This window comes from Chiloscyllium plagiosum, chromosome 4 (assembly GCF_004010195.1).
Source record: "Chiloscyllium plagiosum isolate BGI_BamShark_2017 chromosome 4, ASM401019v2, whole genome shotgun sequence".
Lineage (NCBI taxonomy): Eukaryota > Metazoa > Chordata > Chondrichthyes > Orectolobiformes > Hemiscylliidae > Chiloscyllium > Chiloscyllium plagiosum.
Window position 1 is genome coordinate 111,624,969 of NC_057713.1, and position 19,144 is coordinate 111,644,112.

At 40.5% G+C, this 19,144-nt stretch overlaps 1 protein-coding gene across 2 annotated transcripts in view; it reads right to left on the minus strand.

The window, feature by feature from the left end:
• reck (reversion-inducing-cysteine-rich protein with kazal motifs) overlaps positions 1-19,144 on the minus strand; it is a 185,724-nt gene that overhangs the window by 47,468 nt on the left and 119,112 nt on the right. For both annotated transcript variants that reach the window (XM_043688961.1, XM_043688962.1), the window contains 3 exons: positions 11,061-11,249; positions 8,717-8,839; positions 2,125-2,296 (listed from right to left, as the gene is read on the minus strand). In XM_043688961.1, the coding sequence (XP_043544896.1) occupies positions 2,125-2,296; positions 8,717-8,839; positions 11,061-11,249 (484 nt within the window). The remainder of the gene's footprint in view (positions 1-2,124; positions 2,297-8,716; positions 8,840-11,060; positions 11,250-19,144) is intronic.

Sequence of the window (19,144 nt, forward strand, 5' to 3'; positions counted from 1 at the left end):
TTGAGTTTTGTTTTTTTTCTCGGTATTTTTCTTTTGTTAAATTTTGGTGATTATATATTTAAGATTTAATTGTATATCAATGTTTGTACTTGAGAGTTTTGTTTATTTTTGTAAACTTGTAAAAATGTTAAATTTCTATAAAAATATCTATAAAAATAAAGGCATTCAGGAGGGTATTGGATAATTATTTGAATAGAAATGATTTGCAGGGATATGGGGAAAAGCCTTAGTGTCGGCACAATGGGCCAAATCTCCTTCGACTCCTGTAACAATTTTGTGATTCAGTGAGGTAGAAGAGGAATATTACAGGAGACAAGAGCAAAGGAGAGTGGTATTAGACCACAAGTCTCACATGGAGCATAGAATCAGCAGACGTTTTTATTCACCTGGGGGTCATGAGCGTTGGCTGGCCAGCGTTTATTGCCTATCCCAAATTGCCCTTGAGAAGATGGTGAACTACCTTCTTGAAATGCTCCAGTTCACATGCTACAGGCTGACCCACAATGTCCTTGGGGATACTTTGCTATTCATTCCAAATGATCTATTATGGCACAATGAATTAAATTCCAAACAAAAATGATTCTTATCAATTTCAAGGAGGTTCACATATGTCACATTTAATAAATAATGTAATCCTTTCATTATCAAACTGTTTTTTGAACATTCAGCCTTGAATAAGTCACAATGTTCGGAGGCTGAAAAGTGACCTGGCGAAAGCCAACGGTCCAGAATACAGGAAATCTGAACATGTGCAGTTAAATGTGAAAATATACAGACTGCTATTGGAGTACTTGCTCCCAGGCAGGATGTGATATTGTGCTGGCTGACAAGCTCAATACCAAAATGTCCACAACAGTGGCCACAACTTCCACAGGAGAAACATCTATAAATATTAAGCTAGTGTATTCAGGAATAAGTGGTCTTTAAATACCCTAATTTTAATTATTTTGGATTAACCTTTCTAGCCCTGAAGAAATAATTTTATAAATGTAGCATCACCTTTCCTCACAAGAAAATTTGTGCTGGAAACTTTAAAATTTTTTTTTTACTGATTATGCTTCTTTTGTCTCCTACTCCTATCTGTATTTCCCAATGTTTATTTTTTTCTTTGCACATTATTGATGTTACCACCTTTATCTTGATTTGGACATTTCATTTCCAGTGAGAATACTTCAACCTGATTTGTGAAGACTTTCTATATTGATTTATTGCTCAAAACTGCATCATGTCTTTCATTGAAAGTGCTGCATTGGGAAGTAGAGCAAAGTATACAAAATCAACATCGATATGCCTATGAAAAGACTAGAAGCAGTCGTCCTTCCTATTCTGGCCATCCTATAGGTTTCTTTGCTGCTGAGAAAAATCCAGTTCATTGACTTTGGTCTGCTAAATTTCTGTTCCCTTGTACGTGGCTTCATTCATCTCCTCAGTCATTCTCAAGTTGAAACTAAATTCTGCACGTATATTGACTGATCCTCAGCTGAGCTTTAAACCATATTTCTAATCTGTTTTTCAGATTCTGACTTTCAAATTAGTGACTGCGTTTGCATTCAACACTGAAATTCTTACACATGCAAAATCAACCTCATGACTTTAAACAGTCTCTTTGATGGCTTCCAATCAACCACAAACTGCAGAAGTCTCGTCTCCATCAATCCATCACCACCGACTCACCTTGGCTCTCAAATACAAATCATTTCATGGCTATGTTCCCATTCTTTTTTTTGGTCATCTTCTTCATCCTGTCCATTCCTCTAACTGGAACCTCAAAGCATTTCCCCCTTTCATTACCCAATCATAGGTCAACAAAGCCTCAGCTGCCTTAGCAGTCCTGAAGAAAATCTTTGCAGAAACATTCCTGGCTACCCAACAGGCATAATGCAAAGATTTACCAGACTCAAATGAGATTGAGTGATCAGGAAAATCAGATTACTGTAAATGACTAAACTCAAAAGTTATAGCTATGTACGGCAAGTGTCCTTCTTTACAAGCACATATGTAAACTGCAGTCTCAAAAAACTGCCAGCCCATACAAATCACTTTCTGACAAAAGTACAATAGAAAATTTGCTTGATGCTACAATTAATTTGAATAAAAATCAACTCATGAAGAAAATTTTGGTACCTTTGACTTTTGGAACATGGATTGGGAATGCATGGATCTTTGGATTTACAAGGTCCAAATTCAAATTGATTGTCTTGCAGTCCAACACATCGTGCAATACAAGCACTTGGGTATGTACGTCCATTGTGAGCACAAACCGGTACAAATTGGTCAGCACAATTGCAGGGAAGACCTACAAAAGAGTTTATAAACAGTTTACTTAATGAACATTCTTTGTTATAAATCTTCAGGTTTGTAACAAAAAGATAGTCTGTTATTTTGACTTTTTGCTTACTCACACAGAATTGATTATTATACCATTCACAAACCCTGACATTTCTAATATATCCCCAAGGCTTGGAGAATAGCAGTCTATTCACCAACAGCACAACTGCCTTGGTCATTGTTTACAACTGTAAACATTTTGCACCTTAGTTCCAATAAACCCACCTGCACTTATTCCCAACCTTGAATCTTTAACAACCATGTTCACAGAGAACTTTGTTGCCAGACAGAATTCATAGCATTTCACTGCTTCATTTCTCCATTTTAACAAACAATCTTATAAAGTATCATTTCTAACACATCCCCAATTCAAACAGATATATTTTAATTTCAACTGTTTTATCGATGAGGAACAACAATTGTGGCATTATTTGATTCAGCATATGGAACTTCTTAAAACCTAATTTTCTATAACATTTTTATCGATATTGGAAAATGAATTATATTGTTGTGCTGTTTAAGATGTGTAAGATGTAGTTTTTTTTTCCCCACACAGGTTCAGTTAAAAATTAAATTATTGTTGTGCATGTGAGGCATATGCTGAGAGATCTGGCCACTGTATATTGTTATGGACTAGGCTAGACCACTCAAAACATTCTTAAGCAGACAGCCCAGTTCATAGCTTTGCAATTTGTTTCGGTAAGTGTACAGTGAAAATTACCTGGACTAAGTTATCTGGGTTGACTAGTTTTAAAACAGACAAACATTTATTCACAAAATTACACAATGAAACACAAAGGACAGAATGAAGAACTCCTACAGAACTCAGTCTATCCAAACTAGATGTAATTATGCTGTTCCAAATATACACAACAGTCCCAATAAGCAAACTCCCTTTAAAAACCAGTATCAATGGAATACATGCTTACAGCTGAGAGAGCGAGACAGAGTGAGAGAGAGTGAGAACTAAATTGCTCAGCTACGGAGCTGACCACTTCCCTTTCATTATACAGGTCGCTTCTAAAACATAACCACTTTGGCCTGAAATCTCATCTGTTTACATATAAACAAAAGGCTTCTCAAAATCCTTTTCATCTCTGTACCAAACTAGACTGATTGGAGCCTGGCTGGTTTATTGCCCCTCTGAAAAAACATCAAGGACAGAGTACCCTTGAGCCAAGGAACAGCTTTCAGAAAAAAAAGGGACTAGCTTTGGACAATACAACCAGATGAACTGGATTAAACTCAAACAGACCCCTCAATATTTTGGATTACTTTGTGCAAGTTCAAAATTAGTGATACAAAAATTGTTTAGGATGGTAGATAAATTGGGAGAAAACAAGTCAGAAATGGGGCATTGGTTCCTTAGTGAGCAGTGCAATACTCTTCATAAATAGACATATTTTCCTTGTTTGAACTGCTTTGATCATTTGTGCATTACTAGCATGATTATTTTGCATGGGTAGGTAAAGATATGAAGTTGTGCAGTTTTCTTCATTTGCGAGTATTCATAATAAAGATTCTTTGAATGGGTAGACATCAGGTATTTCAGTGCTGCACATTCTCAGTCAGTTCAGAATATTTAAGAAGATTAGTAGCTCAAGTTGTGGATAAGATTGTTGGCGTGCTCACTGAGTGTATCCGGGCATATTGTGTCTTCCTCTTGTGGTCTGTCTTGTAGGTATCATCGGACTATGCTTTTTGGGTATCTGTTGTTTCTGAAGACATTGTGTAGGTGTTCTTCTTCTGCTTTATACAGCTCTGGCATACTGCAGTGTGTTGTGGCTCACTTGAGCTCAACAGGAAGACCAGATACACTGGCCACACTGCCATATATTAAGGAAATATCAGAAGTGACCACCAGACAACTCAGACCCTTGGGTATCATGGTAGCCCACAGACCTACAACCACACCATGACAACTGCTAACAAGTATAAAGGATCCTATACCCACAACTAACAGGACCAACGTTATACACAAAATACCGTGTAAAGACTACCAAAAACACTACATAGGGCAAACAGGAAGGAAATTAACCCCAGGGTATGTGAACACCAACTAGTCACCAGCTATCACTTGTATCACTTCACACAGACAATGAAGGACACCAATTCGACTGGGACAACGTCTACATCCTAGGTCAAGCCAAACAGAGACATGCACAGGAATTCCTGGAAGCCTGGCACTCAACCCAGAACTCAATTAACAAGATGTGGACCCCATATACCAACAACTAAGAAACAGAACCAACAACAAAACTGGAAATGACACCACCAACCCCTGCATTTTACCATTTAGATAAAGTCTCAAAGCATTAAGAGTTACAAGCCCTGATATCACTGCAGGGAACAAGGAAAAACAAACTTATACATTCCAGGAAGTGGTCACTCTGCAATTACACAGAATTCCAGAGGATGATGGCCAAGTGCAGTACTCAGCACAGTCAGAAGTGGCAAAGAATGCACAATTCGACACTCCTTGGAACCAAGATTACCACATTATTCACCATCAGCACAGACACCCGAGTCATTGTTTACAGACATAACCTGTACCTCCCTCCCAGTAAAACAGCCTGGGCCACCCTTTAAATGTCATTAACCAAGCCATTCAGGCTTTGTGAGCTCAGCACTAAATTGGTTTGTTTACTGGTGAGGATGACGGCACCGTGAAAAAGTGCAGTCCACAGCACATCCACAGAAGTTTTGCGTCATAAACCATACTGGCGAAACTTTATTCAAAACATATTCATCAATTTAACTAAAATCCTAAAATGGCATGGTAAGATTGGAACTAATTTCTCTAGAACATTCAAAATCAAATTCAAAATCTCGCAAACATTAGTAAGAAGTTTGAGATTACCAGTGACATTACCATTATGATATCATAAAGTTATGCAGGTTAAGAAGGGACTAGGAACATGATCCAGGACACAGCATATTAGATTCCTCAGGTTTTGAAACAGTAGGGCCCTGGTATAAGGTGGATCACCAATTAGTGGGAAGGAGATAAAGGAGCAAATTTGCCCTTTCCTTAGTCGATCGATATTTTTCAGGAAGAGTTATAGTGGAGTTCTCCGGGGTTGGATAATGGCACCCATATCTATTTTATGTTAATGATCTAGATATTGGAATGCAGGAGACAATTTCAGAATTTACAGATGATATAAAACTTGGAAAAACATAAGCTGGGAGGTTAAGTTGAACCTATTCAATATAAGAGTGACACCTCAGATAGATTACTGTCCATAGTTCTCAAATCAAGCTTTAGGGGAAGGATGTGAACGTAGCAGAGGTCGTAAATGAGCTTTACAAGAATGTTTCCTGGGAGGATAAATCACCTGGACCAGATGGACTACACTCCAGAGGTCTAAGGGAGATAGCTGAAGAGATAGCAGAGATGTTGGTGGTGATATTTCATGAATCGCTTGAATAAGGGAGCGTCCAAGAGGACTGGATAATCACTAACGTGACACCCCTGTTTAAAAAGGGAGTAAGGCAAAAGATGGAAAATTACAGCCCAATTTGCCTAACCTTGGTCGTAGGTAAGATCCTGGAATCCATTGTGAAGGATGAGATTTCTGAATACTTGGTAAAATAGAACATGGTTTTATCAAGGGGAGATCACGCCTGACAAATCTGCTAGAATTCTTTGAGGAAGTAGTGAACAGATTAGATCAAGGAGAGCCGATGGATGTTATCTACCTGGACTTCAAGGAGACCTTTCACAAGGTGACGCACGAGAAGCTACTGATTAAGATAAAGGGCCCATGGTGTCAGAGGCAAGGTGCATGGATAGAAAGCATGGAGTGGGAATAAAAGGGTCCTTCTCAGGATAGCAGCCAGTGACAAGTGGTGCTCTGCGAGGCTCAGTGTTGGTACTACAACTTTTCACTTTATACCTTAACCATCAAGATGAAGGAACTGAGGACACTCTGGCTAAGTTTCCAAATGATACAAAGATAGGTAGAGGGACAGGTAGCATTGAGGAGGTGGAGGATTTGGACAGGTTAGGAGAGTGGGCAAAGTAGTGGCAGATGGAGTTCAATGTGGGAAAGTATGAGGTCATGCACTTTGGTAAGAATAATATGGACTATTTTCTCAATGGGGAGAAAATGCAGAAGTCTGAAGTGCAAAGAGACTTGGGAATTTAGTCCAGGATTCTCTCAAGGTAAACTTGCAGGATGAGTCATGAGTTAGGAAGGCAATTACAATGCTGGCATTTATTTAAAGACTTGGTTATAAAAGTAGGGATGTACTTCTGAGGGTCTAAAAGGCTCTGGTCAGACCACATTTGTGGGCCCCATATCTCCGGAAGGAAGCACTACCCCGGAGTGTGTTCAGAGGAGGTTCATGAGAACAGTCCCAGGAATGAAAAGCTTAACATAAGAAGAACATTTGCGGACTCTGGGTTTATACTCGATGGCTTAGAAGGATGAGGGGGGGGATCTAATTGAAACATTCAGAATACTGAATTGTTTGGACAGAGTCAATGTTGGGAAAATGTTTCCATTAGTAGGAGAGACTAGGACCCAAGGGTATAGCCTTAGAGTAAAGGAAAGACCTTTTAGAACAGATAAGAAAGAACTTCTTCAGCCAAAGAGTGCTCCATCTATGGAATTCCTTGCCACAGAAGGCTCATTGAGTATATTTAACACTGAGATGGATGGGTTCTTGATTGTCAAAGGGGTTCAAGGGTTATGGGGAGAAAGCAAGAGAATGGGGTTGAGAAACTTATCAGCCGTGATTGAATGGCAGAGCAGGCTCCATGGGCTGAATGGCCTAATTTTTGCTCCTATATCTTATGGTCATGTTATCTTCAATTATGAAGATATATTGAAGTTGTGACTGTTTTTCTTGGAAAAGAATGGGTGAAGAGGAGATTTGGATGATGTTTTCAAAATCATGAGCAAGTCGGGAGACAGTAGACAGGAAAAACTGTTCTGACTCATGAAAAGATCAAGAGCAAGAGGGCATTGATTTAAATGGACTTGCAAAAATAAATGTGATGTGAGAAAAATCCTTGCATGTGGATTGGGTCTGGCATACATATGGAAGTGTACTGGAAGCATTAGATGATTATTTAAATCAAGATAATCTGAAAGGTTATGGGAAAAGGGTGAGAGAATAGTACTAGAGGTAGTATGTAAAATGATCATAACACTCAAAGTAGAAAATTTATCCGTGTATATGGGATGCATTCTAGTTGCCAAGGGATGCAAGAAAGGAAACGCAGCAGAAACTTGAGCCACAGTCTATGTATGGTCCTAGGACATGGAAGTAGACTAGAGGACTTGGAGGTGATAGACGTTATGCCCCATTTCAAATAAAAAGATATATTAGAGTTGGAATTGGTTAGGCCACTTTTATAATACAGCATTCAATTCTGGTCTCCCTGCTATACGAAAGATTTTTGAGAAACTTGAAAGGGCTCAGAAAGGATTTATAAGGGTGTTGCCAGGATTGGAGGGTTTGAGCTATAAGGAGAGATTGATTAGACTGGGGCTATTTTACCTGGAGCATCGGAGGCTGAGGTGTGACCTTATAGAGATTTATAAAATCTTAAGGGGCATGAATAAGGTAAGTACACAAGGTCTTTTCCTCAGAGTAGGAGAGACCAAAACTAGAGAGCAGGGGTTAAGGTAGAGGGGAAATATTTAAAAGGGACCTAAGTGGCAACTTTTTCACACTGAGAGTGGGGCACGTATGTAATGAACTGACAAAGGAAGTGGTGGAGGCTTGCACAATTACAACATTTAAAAGGGATCTGGGTGGGAACATGAATATGATAGGTTTAGAGGGATATGGGCTGATCACTGACAAATGGGACCATTTTAATTTGGGACGTCTAGTTGGCGTGGACAAGTTGGACCACAGGATTTGTTTCCGTGCTGTACAACTCTATGATTATGACTAAGTCAGAATTTAAGAATCTAGACAGCCAAAGGTTGATCATGGAACTCCTGGAGGCAATAATCTGGAAGAATACCTGCAGTTGCAGAGGTCAATAAATGATAACCATTATGAAATTTGAAGAGCTATGGGAAAGACATATAAGTGGGACTATTAGGAACCTTGCTGGCTATCAATAAATTGTATCAGTGCACTCTCGATTCAATGATATGCAATGGCATCAGGACAAGATTCTGGCTTATATTCTTGGAAAGGTATTGCCATTACAACAAAGCACTTAAATTAATTCAGCAGTGTCATCTCAAACGTGAAAGTATTAACCGTAAAAGCATGCCATGAAAAATTACATCCTAGCATCTCTTAATGGTACAGTTTTGAATTTTTCCCACACAAAAGTTCAAGAAAATCTTAAAAGTAATAAATTAACTTTTTTGTAGTCTAATTTTTAAAAATATAATGAACTTATTAAAATTCTGACCTGTGAACATACTCCGATCTGTTTGAGAACTGTATTCACTCAAACACTGACGGTTTGAACAAATTAGCTCCCCAGCAAAACATGAGCATATGTTGCAGTCCACTTTAAAAGATGTTCCATGACCTGTGGGACAAAGAGAAAAAGCAGTCTGAAAAATTCAGAATCTCTCCAACATAATGGAGGTTATACTGATAACGTTATAGAATTCCGTCAAGAAATTTCAAATTGGTCAGAGGCAACAGAAAATTAAGAACATTTCATTTTTTAAAGTACTATTTGAACTTATGTAAGGTTATAATTATCATTGTAGCAAGCACTTTAAAACATTTAGTAGTCACATATCAGATGTCTCATGAAGGGTGGATAAGGTCTGTATAACAGTTAAGCTGTCAAGTTCTTAAGTTCTCAGACCTTTAAAATATAAAAAGGAAACAAGTTGCCTGTGCCAATTAAATCTGAATATGTGTTGCTGGAAAAGCACAGCAGGTCAGGCAGCATCCAAGGAGCAGGAGAATCGACGTTTCCGGCATGAGCCCTTCTTCAGGAATCTGGGCCAATTAAATCTCAGTCCAGTCAGACAGATTCTGATTGGACAGGATGTTGACAGAATCTATTTGCCTATTCCAAAAATTCATATGTTCAGTTAACCTTGTACTGCATCTCCACAACTATTACAGCCAAACCAATCAGCCATCCTCTTCTTATAGAGTCATAGGGTTGTACAGCACGGGAACAGAGCCTTCAGTCCAAATAGTCCATTCCAACCAGATATCCAAAGTTAATCTCATCCTATTTATCATGTTTGGCCTGTTTGGCCCATATGCCTTAAAACCTTTCCTATTCATGTACCCATCCAGTTGCGTTTTAAATGTAACTGTCCCAGCCACCACCACTTCCTCTGTCAGCTCATTCCCTATAAAGCACCAACCTCTGCATGAAAAAGTTACACTTTAGGTCCCTTTTAAATATTCCCCCTCTCACCTTAATCCTGTGCCCTCCAGTTTTGGACTCCTCTACCTTGAGAAAAAGACCTTGGCTATTCACCCTACCCATGTCCCTCAAGATTTTAGAAACCTCAAAAAGGTCACCCCTCAACCTCCGATGGTCCAGGGAAAGTAGCCTTAGGCTGTTCAGCCTCTCAGAGATTAAATCCTCCAAACCCGGCAAATCCTTATAAATCTTTTCTGCATCTTAACAATATCTTTCCTATAGCTGGGAGACGAGAATTGAATGCAGTATTCCAAAAGTGGCCTAATCAATGTCCTGTACAGTTGCAACATGACATCTCAAATCCTATACCGAAGTGTACCAAACACCTTCTTCACTAAGCTACCTACCAATAAGTTCACCTGCAAAGAACTAGAAATCTGTTCCTCAAAGTCTTTTTCAGTATAAAATCATATTTCTTCTTCCAAGTCAGTCTTTTCATTCCTAGTTCTGATGAGTGCAACAAAACGCTTCAACCTCTGTTCTTTTAACACTGCGTAAGTTTTGTACACCTTGGTTTGCTACTTATAATGATTAAGAACGACAAAGACAATTTAAAGGGCCTTTCATAATGGTGCTTTTTTTTTAAAAAAAGGTGAAAATTGTAATAAATATTGAACTATTGTATTTCAGATCAAAATGGCACCTATGGTCAGTCCGTGGTGGATACAGGGTTTGTTAATATGAAGGAGAAAATGGCAAAGGACAGAGGCAGAGGTTGGCATTAGGTTAGTATAAAGGACTTCAAAGATCGGCGAGGTGCATGATTGGCATGAGGGCATAAGGCCTAAAATTTGAAGAAACAACAGGGACACCTCAACATTCGGTAGCTCCTGTGCTCACAAACTACATCTGACAACAGCAGCCCTAACTCCATCTGCACTGCAAACCACCAATGAAAACTGCATCTTACTGGAAACTTGCTCCCAAGGAAGATGTGGTGAGCTGGGAAATTTCCTGACCAATGATACCTGCTACAGGAGTAAATCTTCCATCCTAAATATTTAAAAGTAATAAACTCCAAGGAAACATTAATTTATATCATCATTCCAAAACATAATGAAGACACGGTTTACAAGTTAAACTATCTCATTCTCTTCCCATAGGAACTGCACAAAAAGAAACAGGAATTGTTTTACAGCATTAGAAACATCGGCTACCTTTGTTAAGACAATTAAAATAATAGAATTGCTCATGAATTCAGTCCCCCTCTTGGTTAAGGACTTTGAATAAGTGGCAGAGACTGATCAAGCTCATGCCTTGACTTATTTGCAAATTGATTGAGGGACTTCAATAATATGACACATTCTTAAATTAATTCATGATTTGTACCCACAGCACACAAAATAAAACTTACTTTTCCTCTGGCCTCCTACAATGCAGGTTTTCTGCACATCAATACAAGGCATCTCCAGACAATTTTCCAAGCGTCCACTTGGGCCACAAGTGCACACTCTGTAACAACCCATTTCTCCATTTGCCACAGGAAGCTGAATTAGGGTGCCCTGACGGACAAGGAAATCAGAAGCCTCTCCCAACTTGCATCCTGAAACAAAAAATCCCCAATCTTGAGTATAGACAAGTAAATAAACTGCTTGGAAAACAAACTTCACTGTAAATTTCAAATAAAAGATATATCTGTATATGCATTTTGTAACTAAACTGAAAACAGGAACAACTAAATTAAACTGCAGTCACTTCAATATCACTGTATTGTACAGCAGTGTCATGTATTTTCTTTGTCCTAGACTGGTGAAGTTTGATCATACATGATGCACCCACACTCGAGGCTTGATTTTCTACTGGCCTTACTTCTCTAAGTTAAACTGAGAATAGTTATAAAAACTGTTAGAAAGACTCAGCAAGTCTACCAGCATCAGTAGAGAAAGAAAAAGAGTTAACATTAAGTCCAATATGACACTGGAAGAGTCTCTAGCATTTCCGTTTTATTTCAGATCTCCAATACATAGCTTTTATTTGGACCACAGCTAAACTTATATACTATATAAACTGAAGAGGGCAGAGTAGCAAGGAAAATTATAACTAAGAGGACACAAAAAGGGTAAGGAAGAGAAAGGGGAAATGGGAGAAGGAGAGAGAGAAAGAGGAAGTACACAAGAAAATTCATCATCCTTCCAATAGTGGCACATGGTCGGGTCTCTGCCACTGTTGCACTTTAGAACCCACCCTGATTTATGCACAAAGGCAGTAATTTCCCAGGATATTAAACTTCCAACTGGCTGATTTGCATTGCTTCTGACACGGACAGAACATGTTATTATGAGCTCAGGATTGGAGTTTTGGGCTCAATGGGTAATACTTACCCAAGTATTGTCAATTTGTTTAAATTCTGGTGCAATTCAATGATTAATAATGCAACTGAATGCCAACCCACTCACCCACTCCTCCATATGCGTCACCCTCCAATCCAATTATTCAGCCCCAAAACCCAACTATTTACACCCCAACACACACCCACCCACCCACTGGGCCTGATGACCATCCCTCAGACTGTGACACATTCAAGTGCCCCTCAAAATACCTACATTCACCCACTTGCTCACCACCACTCACCTTTTTTAGAATTACAATTTAGATGCAGTCGATAAAATGTCAAGGCAATGAAAACAAAATTCCTAAATAATTGGATTTTAAAATATCAATCTCAGAAGAAAAGAACAGATTTGCACACATATACTCAACACAAATATCCACTCTGATTTCATCCCATTAAGTTGCCAATTGAAAAAGAACATACAAAATGATGCAAATACTTCTCAATTATCTTTGTTTGGTGACCAAGAGAAAAAGTAAAGATGTCTAAGCAGAGAGAGAGCCTACTAGTTAGCAGCACTAAAAATGAAAGTCCCAAGAACTGAATACTATATGTATTTACAAAACCCTGTTTGCAACTGTTTAACTTCTTTAAAATGTTGTACAAACCTGTTGAAACTGTTTTTTTAAAACCACTTCAATTAAATTATGGACATGTGGCTTAATCTTACCAAAGGTTGGCTATGTCAATTTCTTTTTTGTTTATTCACTTGTGGGAAGTGTGCATCGCTGGCTGGCCAGCATTTACTGCCCATCCCTTTGTTGCGAGCTGCCTTCTTAAATCACTGCTGTCCACATGCTGTAGATTGACCCACAAATGCTATGACAGAAGTGAAATATCTGCATAGAGGACTGCGCCACTGAAATAACTGCATAGAGGCACTGGTATCCAGTCACCAAATCACCCTTTATGTACCTGTGCATAGTACACTTGCTGTGGCCAGCTCAGAGTTAGACCCCTGAATTGAGAAGATTCTAAATCCCCTGTTTATATTGGTCAGCCAGGGCTTCCTGATTGTCCCAGGTTAACAACCCTCGTCAAGGATCTTGTAGTCAGCAAGATCTACCTAGTTCCGATCACTACATTCCGCACGACAGCCCACCCCACCTCACCCCACTCCACCCACCAGTGTCATTCGATACCAAACTGCCCCAGTTCCTTTTCAATTATAGGACAACCTTCATGCAACAATAGGGTATGTAATTCCGGGGATGTAGGCCTGGTCTTTCTCTTATAGCTTTGCCTTGAGGTTTTCGTCCCGGGTCCAGTTCCTCGGACTCTGGCTTGGGCAGTGTGTACCAGACCACAGCTCAACTCCTGCGACCAGAGCTTCTTGGGAGGGCTTTCTCCCCTTCTTCCAATGGTGATGGTATCGAGGATGCATCCATCTCAGAGTCTGAGGTTTCCTCAACATTGGATGGAGGGAGAATTTATGGTTTTTGACAGGTCTGGCTGCTCTGATGGGCTAGAGACGTTTTGTTCCTGCCCTGTTTGTGAGGGAACAACTTTCCTGTGATCCACATTTTTTTTCAGGAATGGATCATCTACTCGAACTTTGTTAGTCACAGGACCTGGCCTCATGTCAACCTTGCTTCATACCCACAAAGAGCCATTCCTATGGTTCCAGCAGCAAACTTCATCCCCAGAATTAAAAACTGTCTCTCTCATTTACAGGAGGCAAGTGGCTGGCACAGGCGTTCCTACTGCTGTTTCACCCTCCCCTCCCAGGCCCAGGAATATCAGATTTAACCTGGGGCAGACTCTTCTCCCCATCAGCAACTCTGCTGGAGCTATCCTATTGTTGTGTGAACAGGATTATTGGGACAGTTTAGTATCGATTGATGGCGTAACCTGCTTCATTAAGCTGGCCTTCAACATTTGGACTGCTCTTTCTGCTTGACGACTGGACAACAAATGGTGTGGAGCTGTCCTTATGTGCTGAATGCCCATTGACTTTAGGAAATACTCAAATTTCCTGCTAGTAAATGACATTCTAGTGTCTGTGAACAATTCTTCTGGGAGTCAGTGTATCGTGACTGATGCTCGCAGCTGCTCAGTTGTCATCCAGATAAATAACAACCTGGTGTAGCCATTTTAACATGTTCTCCATGGTCTGCTGGAAAGGGTGCCAGTTGATGATTTGCCAAATGGCAGCCTTGTATGTTGGTAGAAACCCTTATGGATGTTAATTGTGATGTACTTCTGGGACTCTGCATCCAGTTGCAATTGCATGGTACATGCCAAGTTTCATGAAGGACAGCTCCTCTGCCAACTATATTTATTGTATTTATTCAGCTGTGAGAACCAATTTAACATTTGCTTAAAATCCCCGTAATGGCACACTGAGCCATCAGGCTTCACATCAGTATGACCGGTGCTGCCATTCTGCAATCTGCATTGGCTTGATGACTCATTTGCTCTCTAGCTTCCTGATTTCAGCCTGTACTTTTGCCCACAAGGTGAATATCACTGGGCAGGTCCTGCAAAATCACAAAACTGGTTCCTGGTCAACATGTAAAGTAGCTTCTGCCCCTTTGATAGTCCCAAGTCCTTCCTGCAATACTCCTGGATATTTCACGAGGATTTCACGAAGGCAAACATTTTCTAATTAAAAAAATGTTGAGTCAATGTAGTGAATCTTTCTCAACCAATTCTGCTCCAAGAGGCTTGGGCCTAAGCCTCTTGCTACCATCAGTGGTAAATGTATTAACTGTTTCTCATAGCAGACCAGAACTGAAGACAAACGCTTAATCTGCAACGGTTCTCCAATGTATGTTCTCAGTCTGGCTGAGGACTTGCACAAACTTAAGGGTTGGAATCCACAGTGAATCTTGTTAGGGACAGCTTTTACAACCACAGATACAGCTGTGCCAGTATCTTCCTCCATAGGAACAAAATGATCATTTAACCAAACATTAATTTTAATCAGTTCTGATTTGGACGCTACTAAGCAATTAAATTGTTCCAACCCACATGGAGGGGGACTTTCCAGGATGTGCACCCTCCTGGAGGCTGACTAACAAGTCTTCTGACTGAAGTCAGCGCTTTTAGGACTCCTTTGCTGTGTCAAGTCCGTATACAGGCAGCAATGACAATACATTACCAGCCCAGATCCTGAAAAATGTTTTAGCCACTTGCCCGAGGCTCGGCTTTGTAGTGTGATTTTGTTGTGGGTTGGCCTCTGTGTGAGGTTCTGTGATTGCCTACACTCAAGTGATGTTCCCCAAGTTCAGTCAGACAGGTGAGGGTCTCCACATCCATTGGGACGTCCTGTAACCCCATGCTCCACCTGCTGCACTTTCTAATGACAAAGCCAGTTATAGTGCCTGTTTGAAGTCCAGTTGGGCTTTAGATAGTAGGAACTTCTGCATGGTTATGTCATTAATCCCAGATACCAAATGGTTTCTCAGCATCTCCTTCAGGGATAACCAAAATCACATGCCTCTGCCATCATCTTCACCTCGTCAAAAATCCTGGCACAGATTCTCTAACATCCAGACAAAACCGAATATCAGAATTAGAGTAGATTTGAGGTCACAATATTCCTTAACCAACTCTTGGAAGGTTTTAGTGTCTGATGCCTCTGGGAAAATTAAGCGCCTAATAAATGCTGTGGATCCCCAAGCAGTGAGAAGGATTATTCATTGCTTTTCATCTGCTCCAAAGTCATCTGCCTGGAAAAAAAATATTGCATTCTTTCCACATACTGGATCTAGTCTTTGACAGCAGGATTGAATGAGCCAAGCTTTGCAAATAAAGGCATGATGCCAGAAATGCTCACCCAAACTCTAAGATGACTGTTGCGAGCGAATGTTCTTTGGGCACGTACTGATTTCTCCCTTAGCCACTGAAGTAATGGCACAGAGGCTGGTATTCCATCACCAAGTTACCCTTCATTTACTTGTGCACAGTGCACTAGCTGTGGTCAGCCAGCTTGGAGTCAGTCCCCTGAACTGAGCAGATTCTAAACCCCTGTTTAAATATATTTTTTCTTTTTTCTCTTGTGCATGATAACTTTATCCAATATTTTCCACCACCAGGAAAACATCCCACGTGGTCAGGGGGTCGGTGCCAGGCAGAGCCCAAAAGGGGCTAAGCCTAATCCCCTGTTTATATTGGTCAGCCAGGGCTTTCTGATTGACCCAGTCAACACAATCCACCTGGTTCAAATCATTATAGGAATGAATTCCAGTATTGTGGTCCAGTGAGTGAAGGAATGGCAACATACGTCCAAATCAGGATGGTGAGAGATTTGAATGGGAACTTGAAGATGTTGGTCTCATGTGTCTGCTGCCCTTGTCCTTCTGGATGGAAATGATCATGGGTTTGGAAGGTGCTGTCCAAGGGTCTTTGGTGAATTTCTGCACTGCATCTTGTAGATGCTACACACTGTTGTTACTAAGTGTCGATGCTTGTAGATGTAGTGCCAATCAACTGTGTTCAGCTTAGCCATCCTTAGTATCATTCCATCCCAGAACTTTGTGTAAGGGAATGCTATTCCTCAATGTCCAACATAGACTAACATCTTCTTATTGATGGTCTTACTTTGAATAAATATTGGAAAGCCTTCAAACAGTTAAAAACATTTAGTTTTAATTAGCCACAGCAAAAGCAAAGGAAAAGAACAGATTTACTTCAGGCCTGCTTGCCTTTCAATCATTTTTAATCAGTGAGTGATTACTGCACCCACATTATAGCTGCTGAAATCAGGTTTCAATTAAATCAAAAATAAAGATCGAGTATAGGAGCAGAAGTAGACTCTTCAGTCCTTTGAGCCTGCTCCACCATTAATTATGCTCATGGCTAATCATCCAACTCAGTGTCTTGTTTCAGCTTTCTTCCAATATCCTTAGAGCCCTTTAGCCCTAAAAACTATATCTATATCTTTCTTGAAAGTTTTCAAGATTTTGCCTCAACAGTTTTCTGTGGCAAATAATTCCACAGGTCACTACTCTCTCGGCGAAGAAATTCCTCCTCATCTCCGATCTGGCTTAGGACACCAGGAGCTACCCTGCTCTATCATGCTGAAGGTGATGTTCCTCCTACTCAGTGACTATATCTTCTTCCCCACAAGAAAGATGTCATCTCCCAGCTCTTCAGAGGCCCTGGAGGTTTGCACAGAAGCTGCAGAAATTAGAAGGAAATCAGACTGTGAGTCACCTTCGGCTCACCTAGGGCAGAAAACTCGCCTTCAGTAAGATTATCATCTGTTCCACATTGGCCCTGGTTGAAGCACGATCTGCAGTGTATTTACACTTGTGTTTGATCAAAGGAGTGCACAACAGAGTCTACAACCATGATCACAGAGGTTGGCCTTTGCCTCCTAATCCATACAAGGCATCTTGCCCTTGAAACGAGTCAGGAATATGAGAGTTCAAGGATTGACACATCATGACAGTTTCCAGGGTACCTGGCACAGACTGGCTAAGACATAGTCTGATGATCACAACTGACTTGTACACTGTTGGAATGGAATCCTTTTCTGTTCACGGAGGCAGCTGCGTTCTAATATGGTGCTCGCAAGGTAACATGTACACAGTTTATTGCAGCCTTGACCTGGGGAAAACCAGCTACATTGGCAAAGACTACCGCATGGGCTATCGCACTGACCTTGTCATGGAAAATGAGATGATGCAATGTGATCTTGCACAAATTGCATTGTTAACAGTTTTGATACATTTATGGGTTGAGGATTGAGATCTCACACAGGTCCTCAGTTAATCCCTGGAAGCGTTAGATTGTATTAAAGTTTAGTGCAGTTGTCACCTCGATGACTACCAAGATAGGATGGCATTCATACACTTATGGTGCAGGTCCCACTCCAACAATTAGGAGTTTTGTGATAGTGTCCAGGACATTCCTAGTCTGGGGCGATACTACACTTCGTTGAAATGGAGGAAATGGCAGCAAGGATGATAAATTCTGCGCTTCTTGGACCTCCTCTATATCCTGAGAAGAGCTACAGACGTGATATGTTGATGTGAAGGGCATTCTGTCATGCTGTTGGCTTCTGCTGGTCCTGAGCTTATCGACACAATTATTTCTTCTCTATTTCTCTGCACCTTCATTGTATCAAAGTAATATGATAACCCTTGCTGTTGCTAAATCCATTGGTAATGCTTTCAACAAAGCTGTGTTGGAGACAAAAAAGAACAGATCTTTACTAACATTAGGAGTCAGCATTCGTATCACTCACAAATTATAGTTTAGCACTCCCTGGGAAACAGAGGACTCTGACAAAGAGGGCCATGGAATGCCACTGCATAGAACCGTTGCATAGGTACCACATACCAATGAATGTCATTTAAGTCCAGTCAGAGGTTATAAGATTTCTGATACCTTGCATTCCCACCCTCCCTATCACCAAAGAAAGTTAGCATTGCATATAAAAGCATTTGACAAATACTTACTGATCGTGGTGAGAGGAAATCAGCTGATGTACAGCCTCTGAGATCTTGCATTATCTTTGTAGACAGTGGCCTGCAGGTGCTATGTTTAAAATGGACTGTAGTTACTTCTGCTTCAGAGATTAGATTAGATTTAGATTAGATTCCCCACAGTGTGGAAACAGGCCCTTCGGTCCAACAAGTCCAAACCAACCCTCCGAAGAGTAACCCACCCAGACCCATTTCCGTCTGGCTAATGTACCTAACACTATGGGCAATTCACCTGACCTGCACATCTTTGGATTGCGGGAGGAAACCGGAGCACCCGGAGGAAACCCACGCAGACACGGGAAGAATGTGCAAACTCCACACAGACAGTCACCCAAGGCTGGAATCGAACCGGAGATCCTGGTGCTGTGCAGCAGCAGTGCTAACCACTGAGTCACCGTGCAATCTACAATGATCAACAACATGGTTGTTTGTTTGTGACCAGGATTTGCATCCCACACAGTTGGATATTGCATGTATTTCACATGCAGGGCACTATGATTACAGATGACTTTCAAACTGTACTCTGAAAGTGCCTGCTTAACATAATTGCCCAGAAGGGCCTCACATTGCTTACAAATAGAGACTGAGTGCTCAGACAGGAAAATAATCACTTAATCCATTCATTCCAGGTGTGGTAGCAGCCATATTCTATTTTCTGCACACATTTAC